The sequence below is a fragment of the Monomorium pharaonis genome, chromosome 3 (assembly GCF_013373865.1).
Source record: "Monomorium pharaonis isolate MP-MQ-018 chromosome 3, ASM1337386v2, whole genome shotgun sequence".
NCBI classification, from domain to species: Eukaryota; Metazoa; Arthropoda; class Insecta; order Hymenoptera; family Formicidae; genus Monomorium; species Monomorium pharaonis.
Window position 1 is genome coordinate 29,021,441 of NC_050469.1, and position 18,431 is coordinate 29,039,871.

General features: G+C 32.9%; 3 protein-coding genes across 4 annotated transcripts; 1 reads left to right on the forward strand and 2 right to left on the reverse strand.

Annotated features, from left to right (window-relative positions):
* Nucleotides 1–253: 253 nt before the first annotated feature.
* LOC105830991 (E3 ubiquitin ligase Rnf157) lies at nt 254–5,310 on the forward strand. 2 transcript variants are annotated; one of them, XM_012670779.3, is made up of 9 exons: nt 254–936; nt 1,035–1,153; nt 1,677–1,942; nt 2,023–2,164; nt 2,765–2,968; nt 3,054–3,296; nt 3,914–4,074; nt 4,290–4,557; nt 4,780–5,310. In XM_012670779.3, exons 1-9 carry the CDS (start codon nt 849–851, stop codon nt 4,954–4,956), a joined length of 1,668 nt encoding a protein of 555 aa, XP_012526233.1. In that variant the 5' UTR covers nt 254–848; the 3' UTR covers nt 4,957–5,310. The 2 variants fall into 2 exon arrangements, with proteins under 2 accessions (XP_012526233.1, XP_036140259.1); XM_036284366.1 differs by lacking the exon at nt 254–936 and adding an exon at nt 1,252–1,314 and having other exon boundaries at nt 1,078–1,153.
* Nucleotides 5,311–6,155: 845 nt separating this feature from the next.
* LOC105830992 (60S ribosomal protein L10) lies at nt 6,156–8,170 on the reverse strand. The gene is made up of 4 exons (XM_012670780.2): nt 8,044–8,170; nt 7,861–7,889; nt 7,185–7,490; nt 6,156–6,541 (listed from the first exon to the last, which is right to left on the reverse strand). Exons 2-4 carry the CDS (start codon nt 7,881–7,883, stop codon nt 6,211–6,213), a joined length of 660 nt encoding a protein of 219 aa, XP_012526234.1. The 5' UTR covers nt 7,884–7,889; nt 8,044–8,170; the 3' UTR covers nt 6,156–6,210.
* Nucleotides 8,171–8,610: 440 nt separating this feature from the next.
* Nucleotides 8,611–18,176, reverse strand: LOC105833225 (trafficking protein particle complex subunit 8). The gene is made up of 10 exons (XM_012674786.3): nt 17,508–18,176; nt 16,015–16,456; nt 15,480–15,725; nt 14,579–15,103; nt 13,932–14,451; nt 13,281–13,466; nt 12,455–13,195; nt 12,212–12,380; nt 10,722–11,811; nt 8,611–10,203 (listed from the first exon to the last, which is right to left on the reverse strand). The coding sequence occupies exons 1-10, from the start codon at nt 17,662–17,664 to the stop codon at nt 9,936–9,938; spliced, it is 4,344 nt and encodes a 1,447-aa protein (XP_012530240.1). The 5' UTR covers nt 17,665–18,176; the 3' UTR covers nt 8,611–9,935.
* Between the last annotated feature and the right edge of the window lie 255 nt (nt 18,177–18,431).

Here is an 18,431-nt window from a genome sequence, read left to right on the forward strand (position 1 = left end):
TTTGCACATCTGCGCCTTCTCTTTCTCCAATGAACGTATGTATCTACATATACATATGTATTTTGAGGATACCAATGCGAACAGATCTTATGATTGGTCGATTTTTGGAGTTTAAATAACTTCCCTATTTTTAACTAAAAAATAAATAGACTCCGAATTTTAAAGGTGTTGGAATAAACAAGCTCCGTATTCTGAACTCAAGTTTAATTTCGAGTTCTGGGGTTCGATTCTTGAATTCATTCGCAAGAAAAACGCAAATTCTGTTCTTACAGAAAAGTTGGAAATTCATTGGCTATTGTATGGCTTTTTACCAATAAACTTGCAACTTTTCTGATAGAGCGAGTATTTGCGCATACGTTTCTTTTGCGAATGGATTCAAGAATCGAGCTCCTGAATACGAAGTTTTCAAGAGATTTCGGAGTACATACAAATTATTATTAAATCCAAACGGAAGGACTTAAGTTCGATCATTTCCGATCTCTCTCTGCATACCTCTTTGCGTTGTTGTCGAGAATACGATTAACGCGAGATTGGTAACATTGACTCACAAATAATTTCTCCGATGTCCTCCGCGATCATGTTCGCTGTCGCGATCTCCCTGTCCCCTTTGCGTGCTCCTTTTTATTTTCTACTTTTTTATCAATAACAACAAACCGACAAAGTCGAATTAGCTTTACACATGCACGCGAATCAACGTGACAGCCGTCCACGGTTTTCGATCGTTTAGCGGTGAATTATCACAAGTACACGCATACATACGTTTTTACTATTCGCTGTCGAGCGAGAGACAAATACGTTTGTCATACGCATTTGAACATCTGATTGCTGTGATCAGCCAAACGGAAGAAATGGGATCGTTGACAAGCAGGCAGAACGCTGGCGTCGAGGAGGTTGATATCACGTCGAATCACGCGTACAAATATCCTCCACGATCTGGTATTCGATTTTACTTCAATTCAAGTTGCATTCACGAAACATGTCTAATGTTTTTTTTTGTCGCCCTACTAATATGCAAATTTGACTCCGAAACGCAGGCTCCTACTTTGGTAGTCACTTTATAATGGGCGGCGAGCGATTCGACACACCTCAGCCCGAGGCGTATCTCTTTGGGGAGAATGCAGATCTGAATTTCTTAGGCAGCCGACCGACTCCTGTACGAACGTCATATAGAATTATTTTCTCTTTAAGAGACACTTGGATATTCAATATTATTGCACAATATTTTAATATTACTTTAATATTATTCCTTAGATTATGATCATGCGTTATGTCCAATCGATTTCTCTCTATGGATAGTTTCTAGATATTTTAAAGGTATTTATATTACATTTCTTGTTTTTCCAAAATAAAATCTGACATCTCTTTCGAAAATTTGGAGGTATGTTCATGAAATATAGCGATTTTGTGAATTTTAAACAGACAAAAAGTGATTGAACACAAGTACTCATGATCATATCAAGAAAGTATTTTTTTACAACGATATTTTAAGAGTTCTTTTTCTGGAGTTTGTTTTGAATTGTCTTAAAGAATATTATTGATTATCAAGATGCTTTATGTGAAATGTTAATATATAGAGGATCCATATAAATGTGAACGCATATGCATATCAGGCTACAGTTCTTTCATTTATTCTTTATTATTAACAGAAGATTGATCATATTTTGCCCCTATTGCAGTTTCCTTATCCTCCACCGCAAGCCAACGACCCTACGAAGACGTTGAAGAGCCTGGTGAACATACGCAAGGAATCTCTGAGACTGGTTCGCAACATGGATCAAACGTCGACGTCCTCACATTACCATAGTGTCAAGCATTACAGTGACAATGATATTGACAAAAAACCCAATCGTTTCAACATTGAATTTGTGTTCGACTGCGACGTGAGGTGCGCGATAACGATTTATTACTTCTGCACGGAGGAGGTTTCAACGAAGGGAGTGACGTACGTAATATTGCAAAGTAAGAGACATTAAAACTTATGCAGAAATTATTTGATAATCGAAATTATTTTATCGAATCCAGATACATACCACGAGATCCATCTATGAATTCTGAAACATATCATTATAAAAAAGGAGCGAACCAACTGTTCTCGCAAACGTCACATATATTCGATCCAACGTTGTATATTGAGGAAGATCTGATGTACAATGCAGATAGAGAAGTATTAGCAACATATATATGTGTATTATTATTAACCCTCTAGTGGCATTGTTTTATCATAAACTTTTCTTTTGATTTGTTCATTTTATTTTACATATTAATATTATTAATATTATATTTAAATTTTATAAATAAATTTATTAATATTTATTAATTATTATTTCAACGTAATTTTTTTTGGTGCTAAGAAACACTTTTTCTATGTTTAATACTACAAATATCATTTTCAATTTTTAAATGTAAATGTATAGACCACAAATTTACTGATAGAATTATTACACCAGCCAATAAAGACAATACAATTACCTTTTAGGTAAAAAATTTTAGGTAAAAGTAATTAAAATTATATTTTAATCAGATCTACAGATGAAAATTAGATCTAAAAAATACCAATTTATTATTTATTATTTTAAAGTCTTAATATTTTAATATTATTCTTAAACAATTATTTACTGATAACCATTCAATGATTGCAGTGTAGTGACCCCTACATTCTTATATCTATGCGTAGAAAGATTGAACATTGCAGCATTCGCTGCTATAGAGGGTTAATAAAATTGATATTTAAAAAAAAATAGACACTATTTGTTGTAATTTGCAGATTATCCCAATAGCTATTCATTGCGTAGCGGAGGAAGGATCGGATGATCCGAAACAATCTCATACAACCATAGCTATAGTTGAAAAACATTCCGACGGAACGTATGTATTGAAAGCACTTAAACAGAAGCTCTACGTGGACGGTCTCTGTTATTTGGTACAGGAGATATATGGAATTGAGAATAAAAATATTGAAAACGCAAAGGTAGGAGAGAATATACTTTTACCGTTAATATTTGAAAGAGCAGATCATTCTAAATATCTTTTTCTTATTTCGTTTTTTTGCACAGCAACAAGGCAGCGATGAGGATACCGAGGACAATGGCTCTGAATGTGTTATTTGTATGAGCGAGGTACGCGACACATTAATTTTGCCGTGCAGACACTTGTGCCTGTGCAATTCCTGCGCCGATTCATTACGATATCAAGCGAACAATTGTCCGATATGTCGCGCGCCTTTTAGAGCGCTCCTGCAAATTAAAGCTCTTCAGAAGGCGACTGGTACAATAATATCCAATCCGCCATTACCAGAGGTGAACTAGTTAAATAATTTTTATTAGTTTTATCATTTTGTATTATCTCTTTGAATCTTTGAATTATACAGGGCTAGATAGTAATTAACTAAGAAGTTAAAAAATGAAATAATAATATTAATAACTTTTAATTTAAATTTGAACGAGTTAATTTTCAACTTTAACTAGTTATTTTTAAAACACAAAAATTTCAACTTATTAGTTTTTTATTTTAGTTTTTTTAAGTAAAAAATATGTAAAAAATACGTTCCTACAAAAATATTACTTTATTATAGTGTTGTTTATATAAATTTAATTTAAAATATTAAATTTATTTGATAACATTGTAATTATTTTGTTATTTAAAATAATTTAATTTTAAAAACAAAAAGAATTTTCTCAAAATTAATTTTTAATCTAATTTAACTAAATCTTAACTTTTAACTAAATTAGTTTTTTGTTTATGCAACATAGCTAAATTAATTTTATAAGTCATCAACTGTAACTTAATTTAGTAAAAAAATTAATTTATTCAATTCTGGTATTTTGCGATAGTATTTCAGTTAATTCAATCTCTTTGTACTTTCTATATATTTTCATTAAACATTTTTTGATATATCTTGGAATTATTATTTCAGGGAAGCTGTGAGAATATCCCGTCGGGCTACGAGGCGGTATCTTTGATAGAAGCTTTAAATGGACCTTATACTCCACGAACTGCCATTATCGCGCCAGAATCACCAGATACTCCTGATACAGATACGGCGAGTGCCATTCAAGCCGCGGAAACTTTAAATCGGTTCGTATTGATCACGTACATCCTTAAATGGTTCATAGATGTTCAATATTACTACATAGTTGAATATTGCACAATATTATTGATCATTTAGAGGCTGATATTAAATTTATTTTGAATTGTATCTAGAATATTGTACAATATTATTGTTTAGGGGCCGCTTCATAATCATTCCGTAAATATGGAATAATGTGTATAGGGAAAATGTATATTTGTAGCTCAGCCGAACGTACCCCAGTTTCGAAACACATATCCGCCAAAGAAACCGACATGTCAGCTAGGTCTAGCAGTACCACTTGTCCAACTCCTGAATTCCGTATGTCCGTATTATTAGCCAGGGACGAGCACTCAGGTTCTCAAAAGGAGCTGCACAGTAGATCTCCAGCTATGCGAACTAAATCGGTACACTCACGAGATAAATCTGGTTTAAGAACGCGCGACACCTTGAGATTGGTTAACGAAAAACAATCAGCTTCTTTGTATGAGGTATGCACACTTTTATACATTAAAGAAAATGTAACGTAAAACTAATTCGCATTAACATTTTGGATTAGATAAGTCTGGAAAGTTAGAAAATATTTCTTTTCTAAATTTTAAAAATTTGTTTAATTATAAATAGAGCTAACCAATTGATTCGTGTTTTTATCTGTAGAAAATAATATACAAATTGTTTATTAGAAAGGTAAATATATTAATATATTTTTGAAGGGACAAGGTCAAGATGAAGATAGCGAAGCGGAAAAATTATCACCATTGTTGGATGCAGCGACAAGTACGGAAGTTTTAGATGTGCATTCCCATAGAATATGCGACATCGATATGGATGATGAGATTCAAAACACAGGAAATGATAACGATACAGATATCACCTGTCACTCGCACTAGAAAGTAACCGAGAACAAAGAGATCGTATAACTCTTTCCATGATATTCGTTCATATTTTTCAAACATTGTTCGCGCGAAATATTTTATTTTGTGTAAACTGAAAGTACAGATCATTTATTTATTCAAAGGCCAAAGGTTTCTTCGAACTGGAATCATACTAAATTTATCATAATTTTTCAAATTTAAATTATTGTTACACATTTTGATTTAGCCCAGCATGGGTGCTTTCCATTTATGTGACTGTTAATGAGAAGAGAGCGATGCGAAGGGAAAGATAAAGGGTAATTGAAGATGACAGAGAAAGAAGTGCAATATGACAAATGGAAAGTTATTATAATTTGTGAATATAAAAAATATAGAAGAATAAGTTGATTTATAACTTTAATTATATTGTGTATATATATATATATATATATATATATATATATATATATATATTTGTGTGTATATATACACACAAGTGTGCAATTATATTTGGAATATATAGTATTTATTTTTGTAAAACAAAGAGATTTATATAATTTAGATAGGATTTGTGATAAGATTTAGGTTTAGGTTTGTTTTTTCTATCTTCAATGTACTATAGAATTAATCAAAGTTCGTGAAAATAGAAATGAAGTTGTTACTAAATGGAAAGCTCCTAATCTTTCTCTTACAATATAGACGTTTTATTTTGCAAATTTAAACTAATGTAAACAGATAAGATGTAAAAAAATTGTATTTCTAAATCCTTAAATTGTAATTGTTAGAATCTCGAGTGCGTATTGCATGTATGTAGAATTTATCAAATTATAAAGACTGGAACTTTTGTAAAAAGTTGACAAGACGCATTTTTTTAGATAGTAAAATATTAAATTCATTTACAAATTAGATATTAGATAATAAAAGTGCTTCTCTATTCGACGTTTATCGTTTATTTTGTAGGAAGTAACTAAATTCAGTTAGTTGCACAAATTGGACATTGGATAGTATTTGATAGTGTGACATACATGAACAAGTTGACTGTTAAGTTTGTCATTATTTTAAATGTTTTATTCTTTTTTTCTCGTGTAAGTCATTCAATAAGATCGTGTCAATTCAAAGATTCTTGAAATGTAATAGGAACCTTATTAAGAATTCTTAAACATAATAGAAAATAATTCCGGATATTACACTTTAAATTGTTCTAGGATTTTTTTTAAGTAAATATATACACTCGCTTTTTTCTGATTATGTATTTTATTCAATTCAATATCCAAAATGTTTCGCGCTTATTTAAGCTGCAACAAGTATCTTTCTGAATTTTTTCCATTCTTCGAGCGGTCCGTGCTCGGGCAGATACTTAACATTGCAACCATCCGGGGCAAGACGGCCTGCCGCTTTCAACTCCTCGTATTCCATACGATCATACTTCGTGAACCCCCATTTTTTCGATACGTAAATCTTTTGGCGACCAGGGAACTTGAACTTGGCACGTCGTAGAGCCTCGATAACAGCTGCTTTGTGCCGATCGGAGGAGCGTACACTCATAATGGGCTGACCAATGTGTACTCTGGCTACAGTACCCTGAGGCTTGCCGAAGGCACCTCTCATTCCAGTTTGAAGCCTATGAAATGATATCAACTTGGATTATAATAAATTTGTAATTACATATTGGACTATAGGAATTGAAAAGTTCATTCTTTTTAACAGAACTTTTACTTCACTTTTTTCTCCTTAATTTGGAAAAAAGAAAAAATAAACAAAGTGATAAATTCAGAACAGATTAAAATTACATTAAGAATTTAAAATAATATATTATTAAAAAATAAATAAATACCATTTTACGTCACATAATTACATATTTAGTATTCTTAAAAAAATTTCCAGAAAAGATTAAAAATTTTGTTAGATAAATATAGGAAAATTAAGAACAAAAAGTAAGTTTTTTCTCCATTTTTTCAAAATATAGAAAAAATGAATGTGACAATGAGATATTGTATACCGTGTTCTTAATTTTTTGTGGTACAACTAAAATTTATACGAAAACTAAAATTTAAAAGAAAAAACTCAATTTTATTTTTTTCAAAAAATAAAAAAACAATACAATTACAATAACTTTATAGATAAATTACTCAATGGAATTTTAAATGTGACAAAAATCATTGATATAGAGTATACTAAAAATAACATTATCTTGAAACAAATAGCAACAAAATTATTCCCCAAATTTTCTGTAAATTTCTCTAAACCAAGAACACTATACATACCTATCAGCTCCAGCACACGATAACATTTTGTTGATACGAATAACGTGAAATGGATGAAGTCTCATACGAATATGAAATTGATCTTTCCCAGCATTCTTCACCATGTATTTGTTGGCGCAAATGCGTCCGGCTTCTAAAGCCTCGGAACTAAGCTGCTCATACTCGTCCGACACCAAGTGTACGCACAACGGAAAGTCCTCAACGGACGCCTTCTTTTTCCCAAGATCAAAAATGCGGATCTTCGGGTCTGGTACACCACGACAAAATCTAGACTTCGGGTACGGCTTATTTTTACAGTATCGATAACTAAAAAGAAAAAAAATCATCAAAATATGTGTACGTTTGTACACCATGTTTATCGCACACTTTAACCTTCTTCAATTTAATAATTTTAATATTAAATTTGTATTATTATTAAAATTATAGCATTTAGTTAGCATTACAATGCGTTTTCATTATCGTAATATTGCGCAAGAAAAAGTAATCACAGGTTTTTATTTGAAATATGTGTAACAATGTTCGAAAAAATATTTTAAATCTAAAAGATAATAAGTGGAATATAACTTAAACACCCGTATAATAAAAATACCAGATTTTATCAAAAATAAAGGTTACCAAACTCGCAGGCAAAGTATGTATGTATAATTTAATGACGAGTAAAGTTTCATTTACGTACCATCTCGCTGGTCGGCGTCCCATTTTAACCTGCAAATTAAATTAAATTCACATAAGAAAACGCTACAAATATATCGATTAATGTATCTAGAATAGTTTTAAAAAACGCGTAACGCAAGGAAGCATTTAATGTACGTTACGATGTCGAGAGATAACGATGGATAATAAAATATAATTGTCTCACCGATTTTAGGTGGAGTTAACCCCACGAGAAAAGGAATATGAAAGGAATAAAATATAAAAGATCGTCCTCGCAACATGAAACTGTTCGCGATTGGACAATAGGAAGCATGTCGTAAAACCAAGTGAACAGGCCTACCAATACCCGATTGCAAAATTTTCAACCTGTGATGTTTGAGAAGACTGCATTTAATTGGTGGATCTAGAAGACCGATACGCCAATCACAAATAATATTTCACACTTGCACAATTGCTGGATTTTCTGAACGCAAAAATCTTCACAAATAGAATTCTTTCGTGGCGCTGATCTTAAAATTAAAATAATCACTTTTCAATTGCAGTAAACATTTGCATATACAGGATTTAAAATTCATATTTTACTTCGAATAACTTTCAACAAAATTGCGCATTTTTTACAAAATCTTCAATATCTTTTAAATAAATTTATGCAAAAGAAGTTGTAATGTATAAAGATGTATACGGTTAAATATATATATATATATATATATATATATATATATATATATATACATATATATGCAATTGTTACATTAAATAATTACATTTATATTAACTATATCTACACGATTGTACATATATTTATAACGTATTATTATTAAAGGTTTAATACATTCTTCTCGAGATACTTACAGAGTAAATATTTTAACACGTATTGTTAAATTTACAAAAAAAACTAAGACTTCTTTTTATTTTATAAAGAATAATTCGTTCTATAGTGATTATATATTATATATTAATATATTATTTTTTACAAAAATGTTTTTAAAGACTTTTATATTCAACAAAAAGTTCAACATGTTATGGAGAGAAAGACAATATGCTACAAACGCCATTATAACCGTTAAAAATGCTAAATAATTTTACTATTATTTAACTCGCGAATATAACAATTTTTATATACAAGATTCCTTTCTTGTATTATGCGTCATAAACACTGAGACTACACTCTTGTTTATGAAAATTGACTTATACACATTTCTTAAGAAATACACACTGTACAAAAAATACAAGTCTATTACCTAAAAGACCTCAGTATTTCTTATTTTGTTCCTTTAAATTTCTTCGAACAGTTATAAAAAAATCCTCTAAAACGCGTTCGTGTTTTATGCAATTGTAAAATGTATAATTTCTGTTTTTCATACTGTCATAAGCAATTACATCATCGATCGCTAAATATGCACACATGTTGATTTTACGTAAAGAAATAAAAACGGTATCTCTTCCTTTCCAACAAGATAAATTACTTTTTACTCATTTTCATAAGTTGAAGATTTGAATAAATTCATTCGTGTAAAGGAAAATAATTTCTTTCGCCGATAAAAGTAGCACGAAAAGAGATGCAGATAATTATAAACATAATTATAAAAGTGCTTTATAAACGATATGTCTTGATTAAAGGTAACGTGTGTATCGTTTGGCAGTCAAAAGTATGCAGTCATCCTCTGATTGAGCGGCATAGAAAAGAGCCGTTTCAAAAATTCTTGCCATTCGCGTTCGACTGCTTTGTAGATTTATTATGAGGTAGCTCGAGACTAACAGATTGTAAAAAAATTAAGTAATCATATTATACAGTGAAATCGACTAAACGTAATCGAGATCTCGAGACTGTGAAGATTTTAGTTCGCGCGTATATCTCGCTGTGTACTCACCGAAGTACAAAGAGCTATCGCTAACAAAACAATCGACGCCTGAAACGTGATATATCAGGTAAAAAATATGTTGACATTATTAAAATATCAATTGTAATATAATGTAACAATTTTCAACACACGGCATATGTACATATACTGATAAGGAATGATTCTGAGTTACACTAAAAAGTAGTACTTCCATCATATCCGTTAGTGACTCTGTAATCGCGCGATGAATATTATTCTACATACTGCCGTCGTTAACGATACATATACTCTCCATTTTGCCTTTCTGTGTAATGTAGTCCTGGCTATTTACAACTTTAACGGAGATCTCTATTCGCGCAGCCAGGTCGTACGTTCCCACGCTGGGCAGCACGGCGTGTAACTTCACGGTGTTACTCACGTGCGCTTCGACATTGGAATAAATTGACGAGTGACCAGCGTACTTGTAGTATGTCGAAGCTTGCGGTGAGTATAGTTGAGTCTTAATATTCGGAAGATGAGTTTCGCTGCAAAAGAAAATTATATATATATGTATATATGTGTAAAGAAAAAGTAGAAATAAATAGAAACAGATTAAATACAATGTCAAACATACTAATAAGAAAAGATTCCCCAACTCAAAAGTTTACAAAATCATAAAACTTTACATAGAATAAACTTACATAGAACAATACATAGAATGTATCCTGAAATGTAGTAAACTATTTTTTTATTACCTAAATTTATTTTACAATTAAATCTTGAAAATTAAACCAATTTTCGTAGTTGTTCATCAATAAAAAAATAGAGAAAATTTTTCCTTTAATTACTTGATTAGAAAACTATCAAAACATAATTGTTAAATAATAAAACAATTTTCATGGGTTGATTTTATCCAGAGTAATTTCGAGTAGCAAAATTTCGAGTAACAAAAAAGAGTAGTTTATATATCCTCAGTTTCATAATTTTTTAAATCTCCGAGTTGAAAACGTCTTCCTTTGTAATGTAATACAAATATTATATTATAAATATTTTATTTTCTCACCTACTAGTACCTATCGTACTTATTTTAACGTCAATCCGCATTTCTGAGTGATTTTGCAAATACATTGTCACGGGGACAATGCACAATCGATTTTGCTGAAAATTGTGTGTGATCTGCCTTTGGTGACTAAGAGAAAAAGAGATTAGACTTTTCATATGTTCCGCTTCCCATGTAGGATCCTTGAGAGGGATAATTACTGTACTCGATACGTTTCGGTCGGGCCCAAAGACTTTTAAACGTGTGCCAAATTCTGAGCTACGCTCGGTATGTGGTTCTCTTGGGTGTTTATACGTTTTGTTTAAATGCGTGAGCTCGAGGTGATGCTGCCCGACCGCCTTCCGGGTGATCACGCCGCTTTCCGTCACGTTGGCGCACCACTTGACGATCAGCGTGGAATTCAAGGCCGTGATATCCGACATCACGGAGTTATTGCGCTCGATGTTATGTTGCGACTGAATCTGTTGTGCGTCATTCGCATTCTCGTTCACGTCCAACGGCTGGATGTGACGTCTTTGAACAAAATTGATGAACGGATAATCGCTGATCAGTGTCTTGCCGCTCTCGTCAGGAGTCAAGGACACGTCAGAAATGGTCGATTTCCCTTCGTTAGTCTTCTTCTTCTTCAATTTCAACATCAGATGGAACACCTCCTGAGGTTGCACCTTCACGCTTGGTGGCAAAACTGAGGAGTGAAATGTGGACCATACGGCGCTCTGAAGCGACACTTCGGACAGAATAATTTCATTTATGGATGGATCGTGAACCTGATTGGTATTTTTAACGGACATGATTAAATTTAATGTCGGCGAATCATCTTTGAACAGTCTACTTCTGTTAACAACTGCAGTAATTTGTATCGAATCTAGCACTGTTAATTGCCACGTGTGTCGGCACAAACGGTGCTTCAAAGTTGCTTTTGATTCAACGCTTTCATAATAAAAAAGCAGATCTAATCTGTGAGTACCCTTCACATGAGGTGCTTGCACCCAAAGTGGCATTTTGTGGGTCTCGCCTACATTCAACACACATTTCTTGAAGGCTGGCAATATCACTTTCGTGACTGACCTACTGCTCTTTTTTGCAATTGAATCTGTAAGTATAATATTGCTATTTAAAACTAAACAATTAGACAGAAGATATTAATAAATCGTTTTTGTTTATTAAATTAATTATATTCAATCTAATTATAACGCAAAACAAACAAAACAAAGATAACGAAAAAAAAATTTTTTGTAATTTTAATATATTTTAACAGAAATTAAAATATAATTTTTTTTTATATAAATCAAAACTTTATAATCATCAAAAATAAAAATTAATGTATTAACACGACTTTATTACTTGTGTGAAATAAATTGATTATTTATTTCTTTGACACTTTATCTGGTATGACCGTTTACTACTCTTGTTTTTCCTTTGCCAAAACTTTATACAACAAAAACATTCTCCAAAATATATAAAAACAAAAGTAAAATTCTGAAAAAGCTTACCTTCGTTCTCGAGTTTATTGACTTCCGCGTTTCCTAATGTAAAAAGTTTTGCATCGGTCGATGCAATATATATATTCGTTAATGGTGCGTTACCTACGTTCTTCAATGTGACTTCCACCTTTTGCACCTCGCCGCACAACATTTCCGGTGACAATTTAGTGAAAAGTATCTGCAAAAACAAGACAAATTTCATATTTTTATACTTGACACGTTACGTAACGTTGTTCCTCACGACAAATATACCTGCATAAACGCCGCCTTTTCTATCACGTTCATCTCCAGCCTATAATCTTTCCCATACATATTCACACCAGATTTCTCTTTGATATTTTTTAGTTTTGGCGGTGTAATCTCGAATAATCTCTTACCGGCGACGACAGTGGTCGAATTTGCAACCAATGGATCGCTTATCACCTGTACCGGATTGGACAATTTGTAACTTATACCTAGGACTTTCAATTCGCCCACTCGCCTGGGTGTAAGAGACAAGACGATATTCTGTTTACATGTCGGTTGCAATAAAATCACGTCTATGACGTCCGAATCGACCGGGTTTGAACTGTCGATCATTTTTAACTCATTCGTGACAGTCTCATTATTGTAAATAAACGACCACAACAAAGTTACGTCCGATAGTGGTAGAGGAACGTGCAAAGGGTTGTGCAACTCGATAGAATAATGTACCGGTTCGTTTAGAACCGCATTGGGTTTTATGGTATTATTACTCAGTTTGGAGTACAGCGCGACCGTCGGCTTAAATATCATGGGTGGTGAACCCTGCGCCTCGGTTATCAGCAATTCCTCCATTTTCGACCACCTTGTGTCATCTGCTTCGATATCGAACGTGATGTGACTTGCCGGAATATTGCTTTCGGTTTGTTTGCCCAATGGACCATATAGTACCTTGATATTGTTGCTATCCAGTAACGGTAAGGGTAAATTAGGAAGTTCCATACAACTCATGCCATTTTCCTGAAACAATAACTGCACACAAGCATCAATAAAAGTTATCTAATGTCGATATCTCTATTGTGATTGCCACGTATGTTGCATTGCGTGTAATACTCACGTTGTGAGTGTGTAAAAATTCTCGTAGAAACGCAGCTTGTTGCGGAGCATGTTGCTTACTAGAAGCATTAAGTAACTTTTCAAACGCCTTTACTGCTTCGGAAATTTGTTTCAGGGATGCGGCCTGCCTGCCGATCGTGAAATGGATGTGATCTTCTGCCAAACACCAGCCCCTTTCGTAATATACCTAATGTCATATGTTCATTCATAATTTATAAAATAAATTTTTACTTACAAAGAACTTTCCGTATATAAATTGCAATAAGATTGGGTAAGTTAATATTATTACTAAATTAAAGTTAACGATTTATAAAATTAATTTAGTTACACATCAAAAGTTGCATAAACAAAATGCGAATATTGTTCTTTGTTGTTAAAAATGTACACTTCCATTTTACAATTTTTTTCTTTTACTTACATAAATTTTTAACTTAAAAAAGTTGTAAAGTTAAAATAATTTAAAAATAATTAAAAGTTATTAATTTAGTTATAAATATAATTAAAAGTTAATATTAAAAATTTTTTAAAATTAACTAAGTTAAAAGTTAATAATTTTATAAATGTATTATTAAACTTTTAACTTTTAATATTTTAACTAATCATTACCCAACCTTACATTTTTACCAGAGATAATAATAACGCTCACGCCTACCTGATATGCTTGTTGATAACATCTCAGAGAGTGTTTTCTTTGGCCAGCTTTCGAGAATCTGTGTCCAGCCAGAACCGCGTGGAAGGCATATTTACGCATCATTTTTGGTCCGATAAAACAATAAGCGGCTTGCTCAAGCAGTAAAGCCGAACGTAAATCGGAATCTTCGCTTGTCATGCGTATCAACTGCTTCGCGGCTTCTCCGTACAATCCCCGACCCTTCAAGCACTCGGCGCTAAGTAGCGTCGCCCTTGTCGCAAACTGAGGCATTTTACAGCTATTTGCGTAAGTTAATATTGCGTCGTCCATGTATTCGATGGTCTTCCTGTTTGTTTCGCCTTGCATAAAAGCACTTAAAGCGGCCATCTCGAGTGCACCTGCATAATACACCCAAGCTTGATCCGCGGCAAAGTCGCGTTTCGCACTATGATACGCCTGATAAGCGAGTGAATAGTGACCAAACATGAAACACAAATCACCCAAGCGTCGTAATTGCAACTCCGGCGATTCTGCTGTGTAACTGAAACACAAACCAAAATTGTAAAATTTCAGGACTACTAATCGTGCTAATATAAATTAATTTTGTAAGATTGAAAAAATCTTTTTTTTTCTTATAAAATGTAAAGATTAATAAGATTTTCTCTTACATTACAGCATTTGACGGCGCCGAACCTGGTGCACCAGGTTTATTTGTACTAAACCACCTTTTCGTAGCGCTAAATAGCGATCTACTGACCCTTTTGTTCGAAATCACGTCATTCAATAGGCCAATTTGTTTTTCTACATAAGGCAACAGGCTACGCAAACAGAATTCAGTTATTAATGTCCGTAATCTTTCTAGATCTTGGGTAGAAAGACGAGCACCGTGTTGAGCAACCACATAATTCGGAGAATCCGCCCAGACATTCGTATTTATTGGTGAATTAGTAACAATAGACTGATTCTTGGTATTAGTTGCGAGAGTAAAGTCTTGCGATTTCTCGTTGTCTGGACTGAGTGGATGAACTGTAACAGGAACTGCTTCTTGCCCGACTTCTAGATTCGCATTTGTCGACTCGGATATTTCAGACGAGAGACTAATTGTGTCAACTCCGGAGACAATCTCCGTTAAATCTGGAGATGGCAATGCAACACAGTTGTGTGGCATTAGTGGTGTCCCCGCTTGGCTCGTTCTACAGGAATTGTTTTCATAGATTATACATTTTTTTAATGTTTAAATCTTAATATTTAAAGATTGCTAATATATTATATTATAATATAATAATTATTGTTGTATTATACATAGGCCCATTTCTAATAACGTAGATTAATTTAAATCTTGGTGTAACTTACTTGTTATCTTATTCTAATTTCAAAAGCTAGAAAAAAATAAAAAATAAGTTAAACCGAGATTAAAGTTAATCTACGTTAGTAGAAACAGGCCATAATGTATTAGAATAATTATATTATTATTATATAATTTGTTATAATTATTAAAATAATAATGTATAATAATAGTTGTATAATTACAAACTTATAATTATAAATTTAAATACACAAAATATATACTTTTCGGTCTCTGTGGTCAGCTCACTTGGCATGGCAGATACTCCACCCATATCCGCAGGTGTACGTGGGGAACTGTTCTGATCGCTATTACCAGCCAATTCTGAATGTTTCATCAAGAACTGACTCCAAGGATCAGGTAAATGCATGTTATCGTCGGAAAGACCAGGTGGTCTCGAATTCATTTGCAATAGAAAGCAATTATTAGCACCATAAATATTCTTCATGTCTGTAAAAACTGTTTCTGCTCTGAAAAAATATATACATTTAAATAAAATTGATTTAGTAATTTATAATGCTTATCAATATTAGAAAACAAAAAATATCATTTTCTCTCTCACTTAATTTTATTTAATTTGATATATATAAAATAAATACATTTCTTTATAAAAAAAATTGATTATTTTAAGATGGTTATAAATATCAAAAACCTAAATCATTTTCTCTTTTTCTCTCTTTTTCTTATAATTTTATTTATCTTGATATGCAAAAAATGTACACAATTTTTTTTTAAAGAGAGAATAATATATATACTTACTTATTTCTGTCATCGTGAATAGCGTCATGAACTAAGATGTAATACCTAAGGGCATTGTTGTTAAACCATTTAGGCAATTTTCCTGGTATACTTTGGTGCAATTGCGCTCCCATTGTCTGAATCTTCTCTAACGGATTTTCCTCTGCTGTGGAGACTACTATCATGCACGCGAGCAGATGCTTCGTGAATTCGTGATCCGACGGAAATTGGACGCTCAGAAATGTTTCCCTCCACGCCTCGAACCAAGGAACAGAGACAGGAATATTCAACTCGGTTGTGCCGATGTGAACCGTGGTGGTACGTTCACACAGAGTGGTACTAACTGCTTCGTTCAGTAACTTCTTGGCAAGACTCGGTTCTGGTGGTCGCGCGTTAATGTCTTGTATGGAAAGTCGAAGATTTCTAATCGGTACTGTGCTGCCTTGGGGATCCTTAAAGTGACCTAAGAGCAAATGCTGCTATTAATATGACGCTTATGTGGAGCATAAAATATATTACCAAGTGTTTACTCAAATGTCGTAAAATAATTCTCTGAGAATACCTGGATTTTTCAAAATTTTTATTCAAACTTCAAGGTAAAAAACTTTTTAATACAGTTTTGAGATCAATTTAGTTTATTGTACATGCTCTTTAATGTATTTTCATTATACAATTACTTAAAAAAATCAGTTAAGTTTTGAATAATAAATTTGAGACAGTATTAAAACCAAGTAATATGAACTAAATAGCATATGTCTATAATACATGAAGCAAAATTTATAAACATTTCTATGCACAGTAAGACTTTCTTTGATAATCTCAAATACCAATGATAGTATTTAGGGTCTTTCAATCATCCATTATCCTAAATCAATTGATATAAATCATTCAATTTGAGATATCCTGATAAGATACAATTCAATCATCTATTGTCCTAAACCAATTGACACAAATCATTCAATTTAAGATAAGAGACAATTCATAGTTCTGAAAATCTTCAATGTAACCCCAAAACAAATTAATCCTAGAATAAGATATATAAATTATATACAACTTTCATATATTTGCATTCTTTCATTCACCATAATAAATTCCAGTAAGCTCCGTTTCTGAATACTAAGTTACATTCAGCTATGTCATTGTTATACAACACAAATTTTACGTCAGCGGAGATAAAAATCCATTTCTGCTACGTTAATAATTAGATTGTGTTTACGAAGAATAGATTACAATAAACATTTTGTCAATTAATGTATGAGAAATGGAATGTATGAAAATCTTGCGTTACATGGCCTATTTCCTTTAATGTAAAGTTTACGTATCAATAATATCATTCAATAGCATTAGCTATATACTTATATAGCTTAAATAGCGTTAATAAAAGACTATAATTAGGGGCCGACTTTTGACACACCCTATATATACACAGTTTCCACAACAATGCGTGGGCATCCACGACAAACGAGATGACGTAGCCGCTTGGCGCGGTTCCGCTCCCCGAAGTGTTTCCTCACCTTCGGTGTTTAATTTGCAGAACGGTTGGAGCAGCTCGACGAACGAGAGATTGTTCTTCTGACACGCGACGTCGGCCGCGACCGAGCAGACCACGGCGATCTGCGGGGAGAAAGCGTTGCCGATGAACTCCCGTGGGGTTAACTTGCACTGCGCCATGATCCTTGTACACGCGCGAAGGACCTCCGTAACATAACCCGTAGGAACCGCGCGAGAAAGAGCCCCTCCTCACGTAGTAATACGTAGCACCGGACGTAGCACACTTACCACCAACCACCCGCGATCGTCCCACATCCCGCGATCACATCATTCCCGCCCGCCGTTATCTCGCGAGTCGACGTCTCGTATACGTGCTCCAGAGCGACAACGCATCCCCGTGCGGCCGCGCCGACAAACATGTCCACCATGTCCACACTCCACCGTCAAACAGCTGTTTTTCCTCCTCTTGCCCCTCCACGTGTCACCGATCGTCCGCCGTGAAGTAGGTAATTAGTGAGAATCGCGATTGAATTGTTTCAGGCTGCTATATTTGTATTTGCACGACAAATTTTTCAAGCGTGTGTTGACTACATGATAAAGAAAAGTTTTCAAATCTCTAACCTAAACCTGAAAAAACGCGAGCAACATAAAAGTATTATACATATAAATAATAGATGTCCCGGTAAACAATTTTTCATATAAAAAAATATGGACATATTTTATATACATTTAATTATTATACATGTTTTTTGTATATAATTTTTTCCGGGCAAGAATATTCAAAAAGAATAAATAAAATAAATTATATAATATAAAAGTAATACTTGATTTATAATTTATTAAATATTAAGTATAAAAGTTGTCGTTTTTTAGCGCACTTTAAATAAATTTTCTTTTCTTATATTTTTAAAGATTGAAGTTCTAATTATACATGTTTTATTTTTAAG

Excerpts from the sequence above, each read along its gene's own strand:
- LOC105830991 (XM_012670779.3), top strand. The coding sequence starts at position 849 with ATGGGATCGTTGACAAGCAGGCAGAACGCTGGCGTCGAGGAGGTTGAT. Across the intron at positions 1,154-1,676 it reads TAGGCAGCCGACCGACTCCT|TTTCCTTATCCTCCACCGCA; the intron begins GTACGAACGTCA and ends CCCCTATTGCAG. Across the intron at positions 4,075-4,289 it reads GCCGCGGAAACTTTAAATCG|CTCAGCCGAACGTACCCCAG; the intron begins GTTCGTATTGAT and ends GTATATTTGTAG.
- LOC105830992 (XM_012670780.2), bottom strand. The coding sequence starts at position 7,883 with ATGGGACGCCGACCAGCGAGATG. Across the intron at positions 7,491-7,860 it reads GGACGCCGACCAGCGAGATG|TTATCGATACTGTAAAAATA; the intron begins GTACGTAAATGA and ends TTTTCTTTTTAG. Across the intron at positions 6,542-7,184 it reads TCGTGTGCTGGAGCTGATAG|GCTTCAAACTGGAATGAGAG; the intron begins GTATGTATAGTG and ends ATCATTTCATAG.
- LOC105833225 (XM_012674786.3), bottom strand. The coding sequence starts at position 17,664 with ATGGCGCAGTGCAAGTTAACCCCACGGGAGTTCATCGGCAACGCTTTC. Across the intron at positions 14,452-14,578 it reads GCGCCGTCAAATGCTGTAAT|TTACACAGCAGAATCGCCGG; the intron begins GTAAGAGAAAAT and ends TTTGTGTTTCAG. Across the intron at positions 13,196-13,280 it reads AATTTTTACACACTCACAAC|TTATTGTTTCAGGAAAATGG; the intron begins GTGAGTATTACA and ends GCTTGTGTGCAG.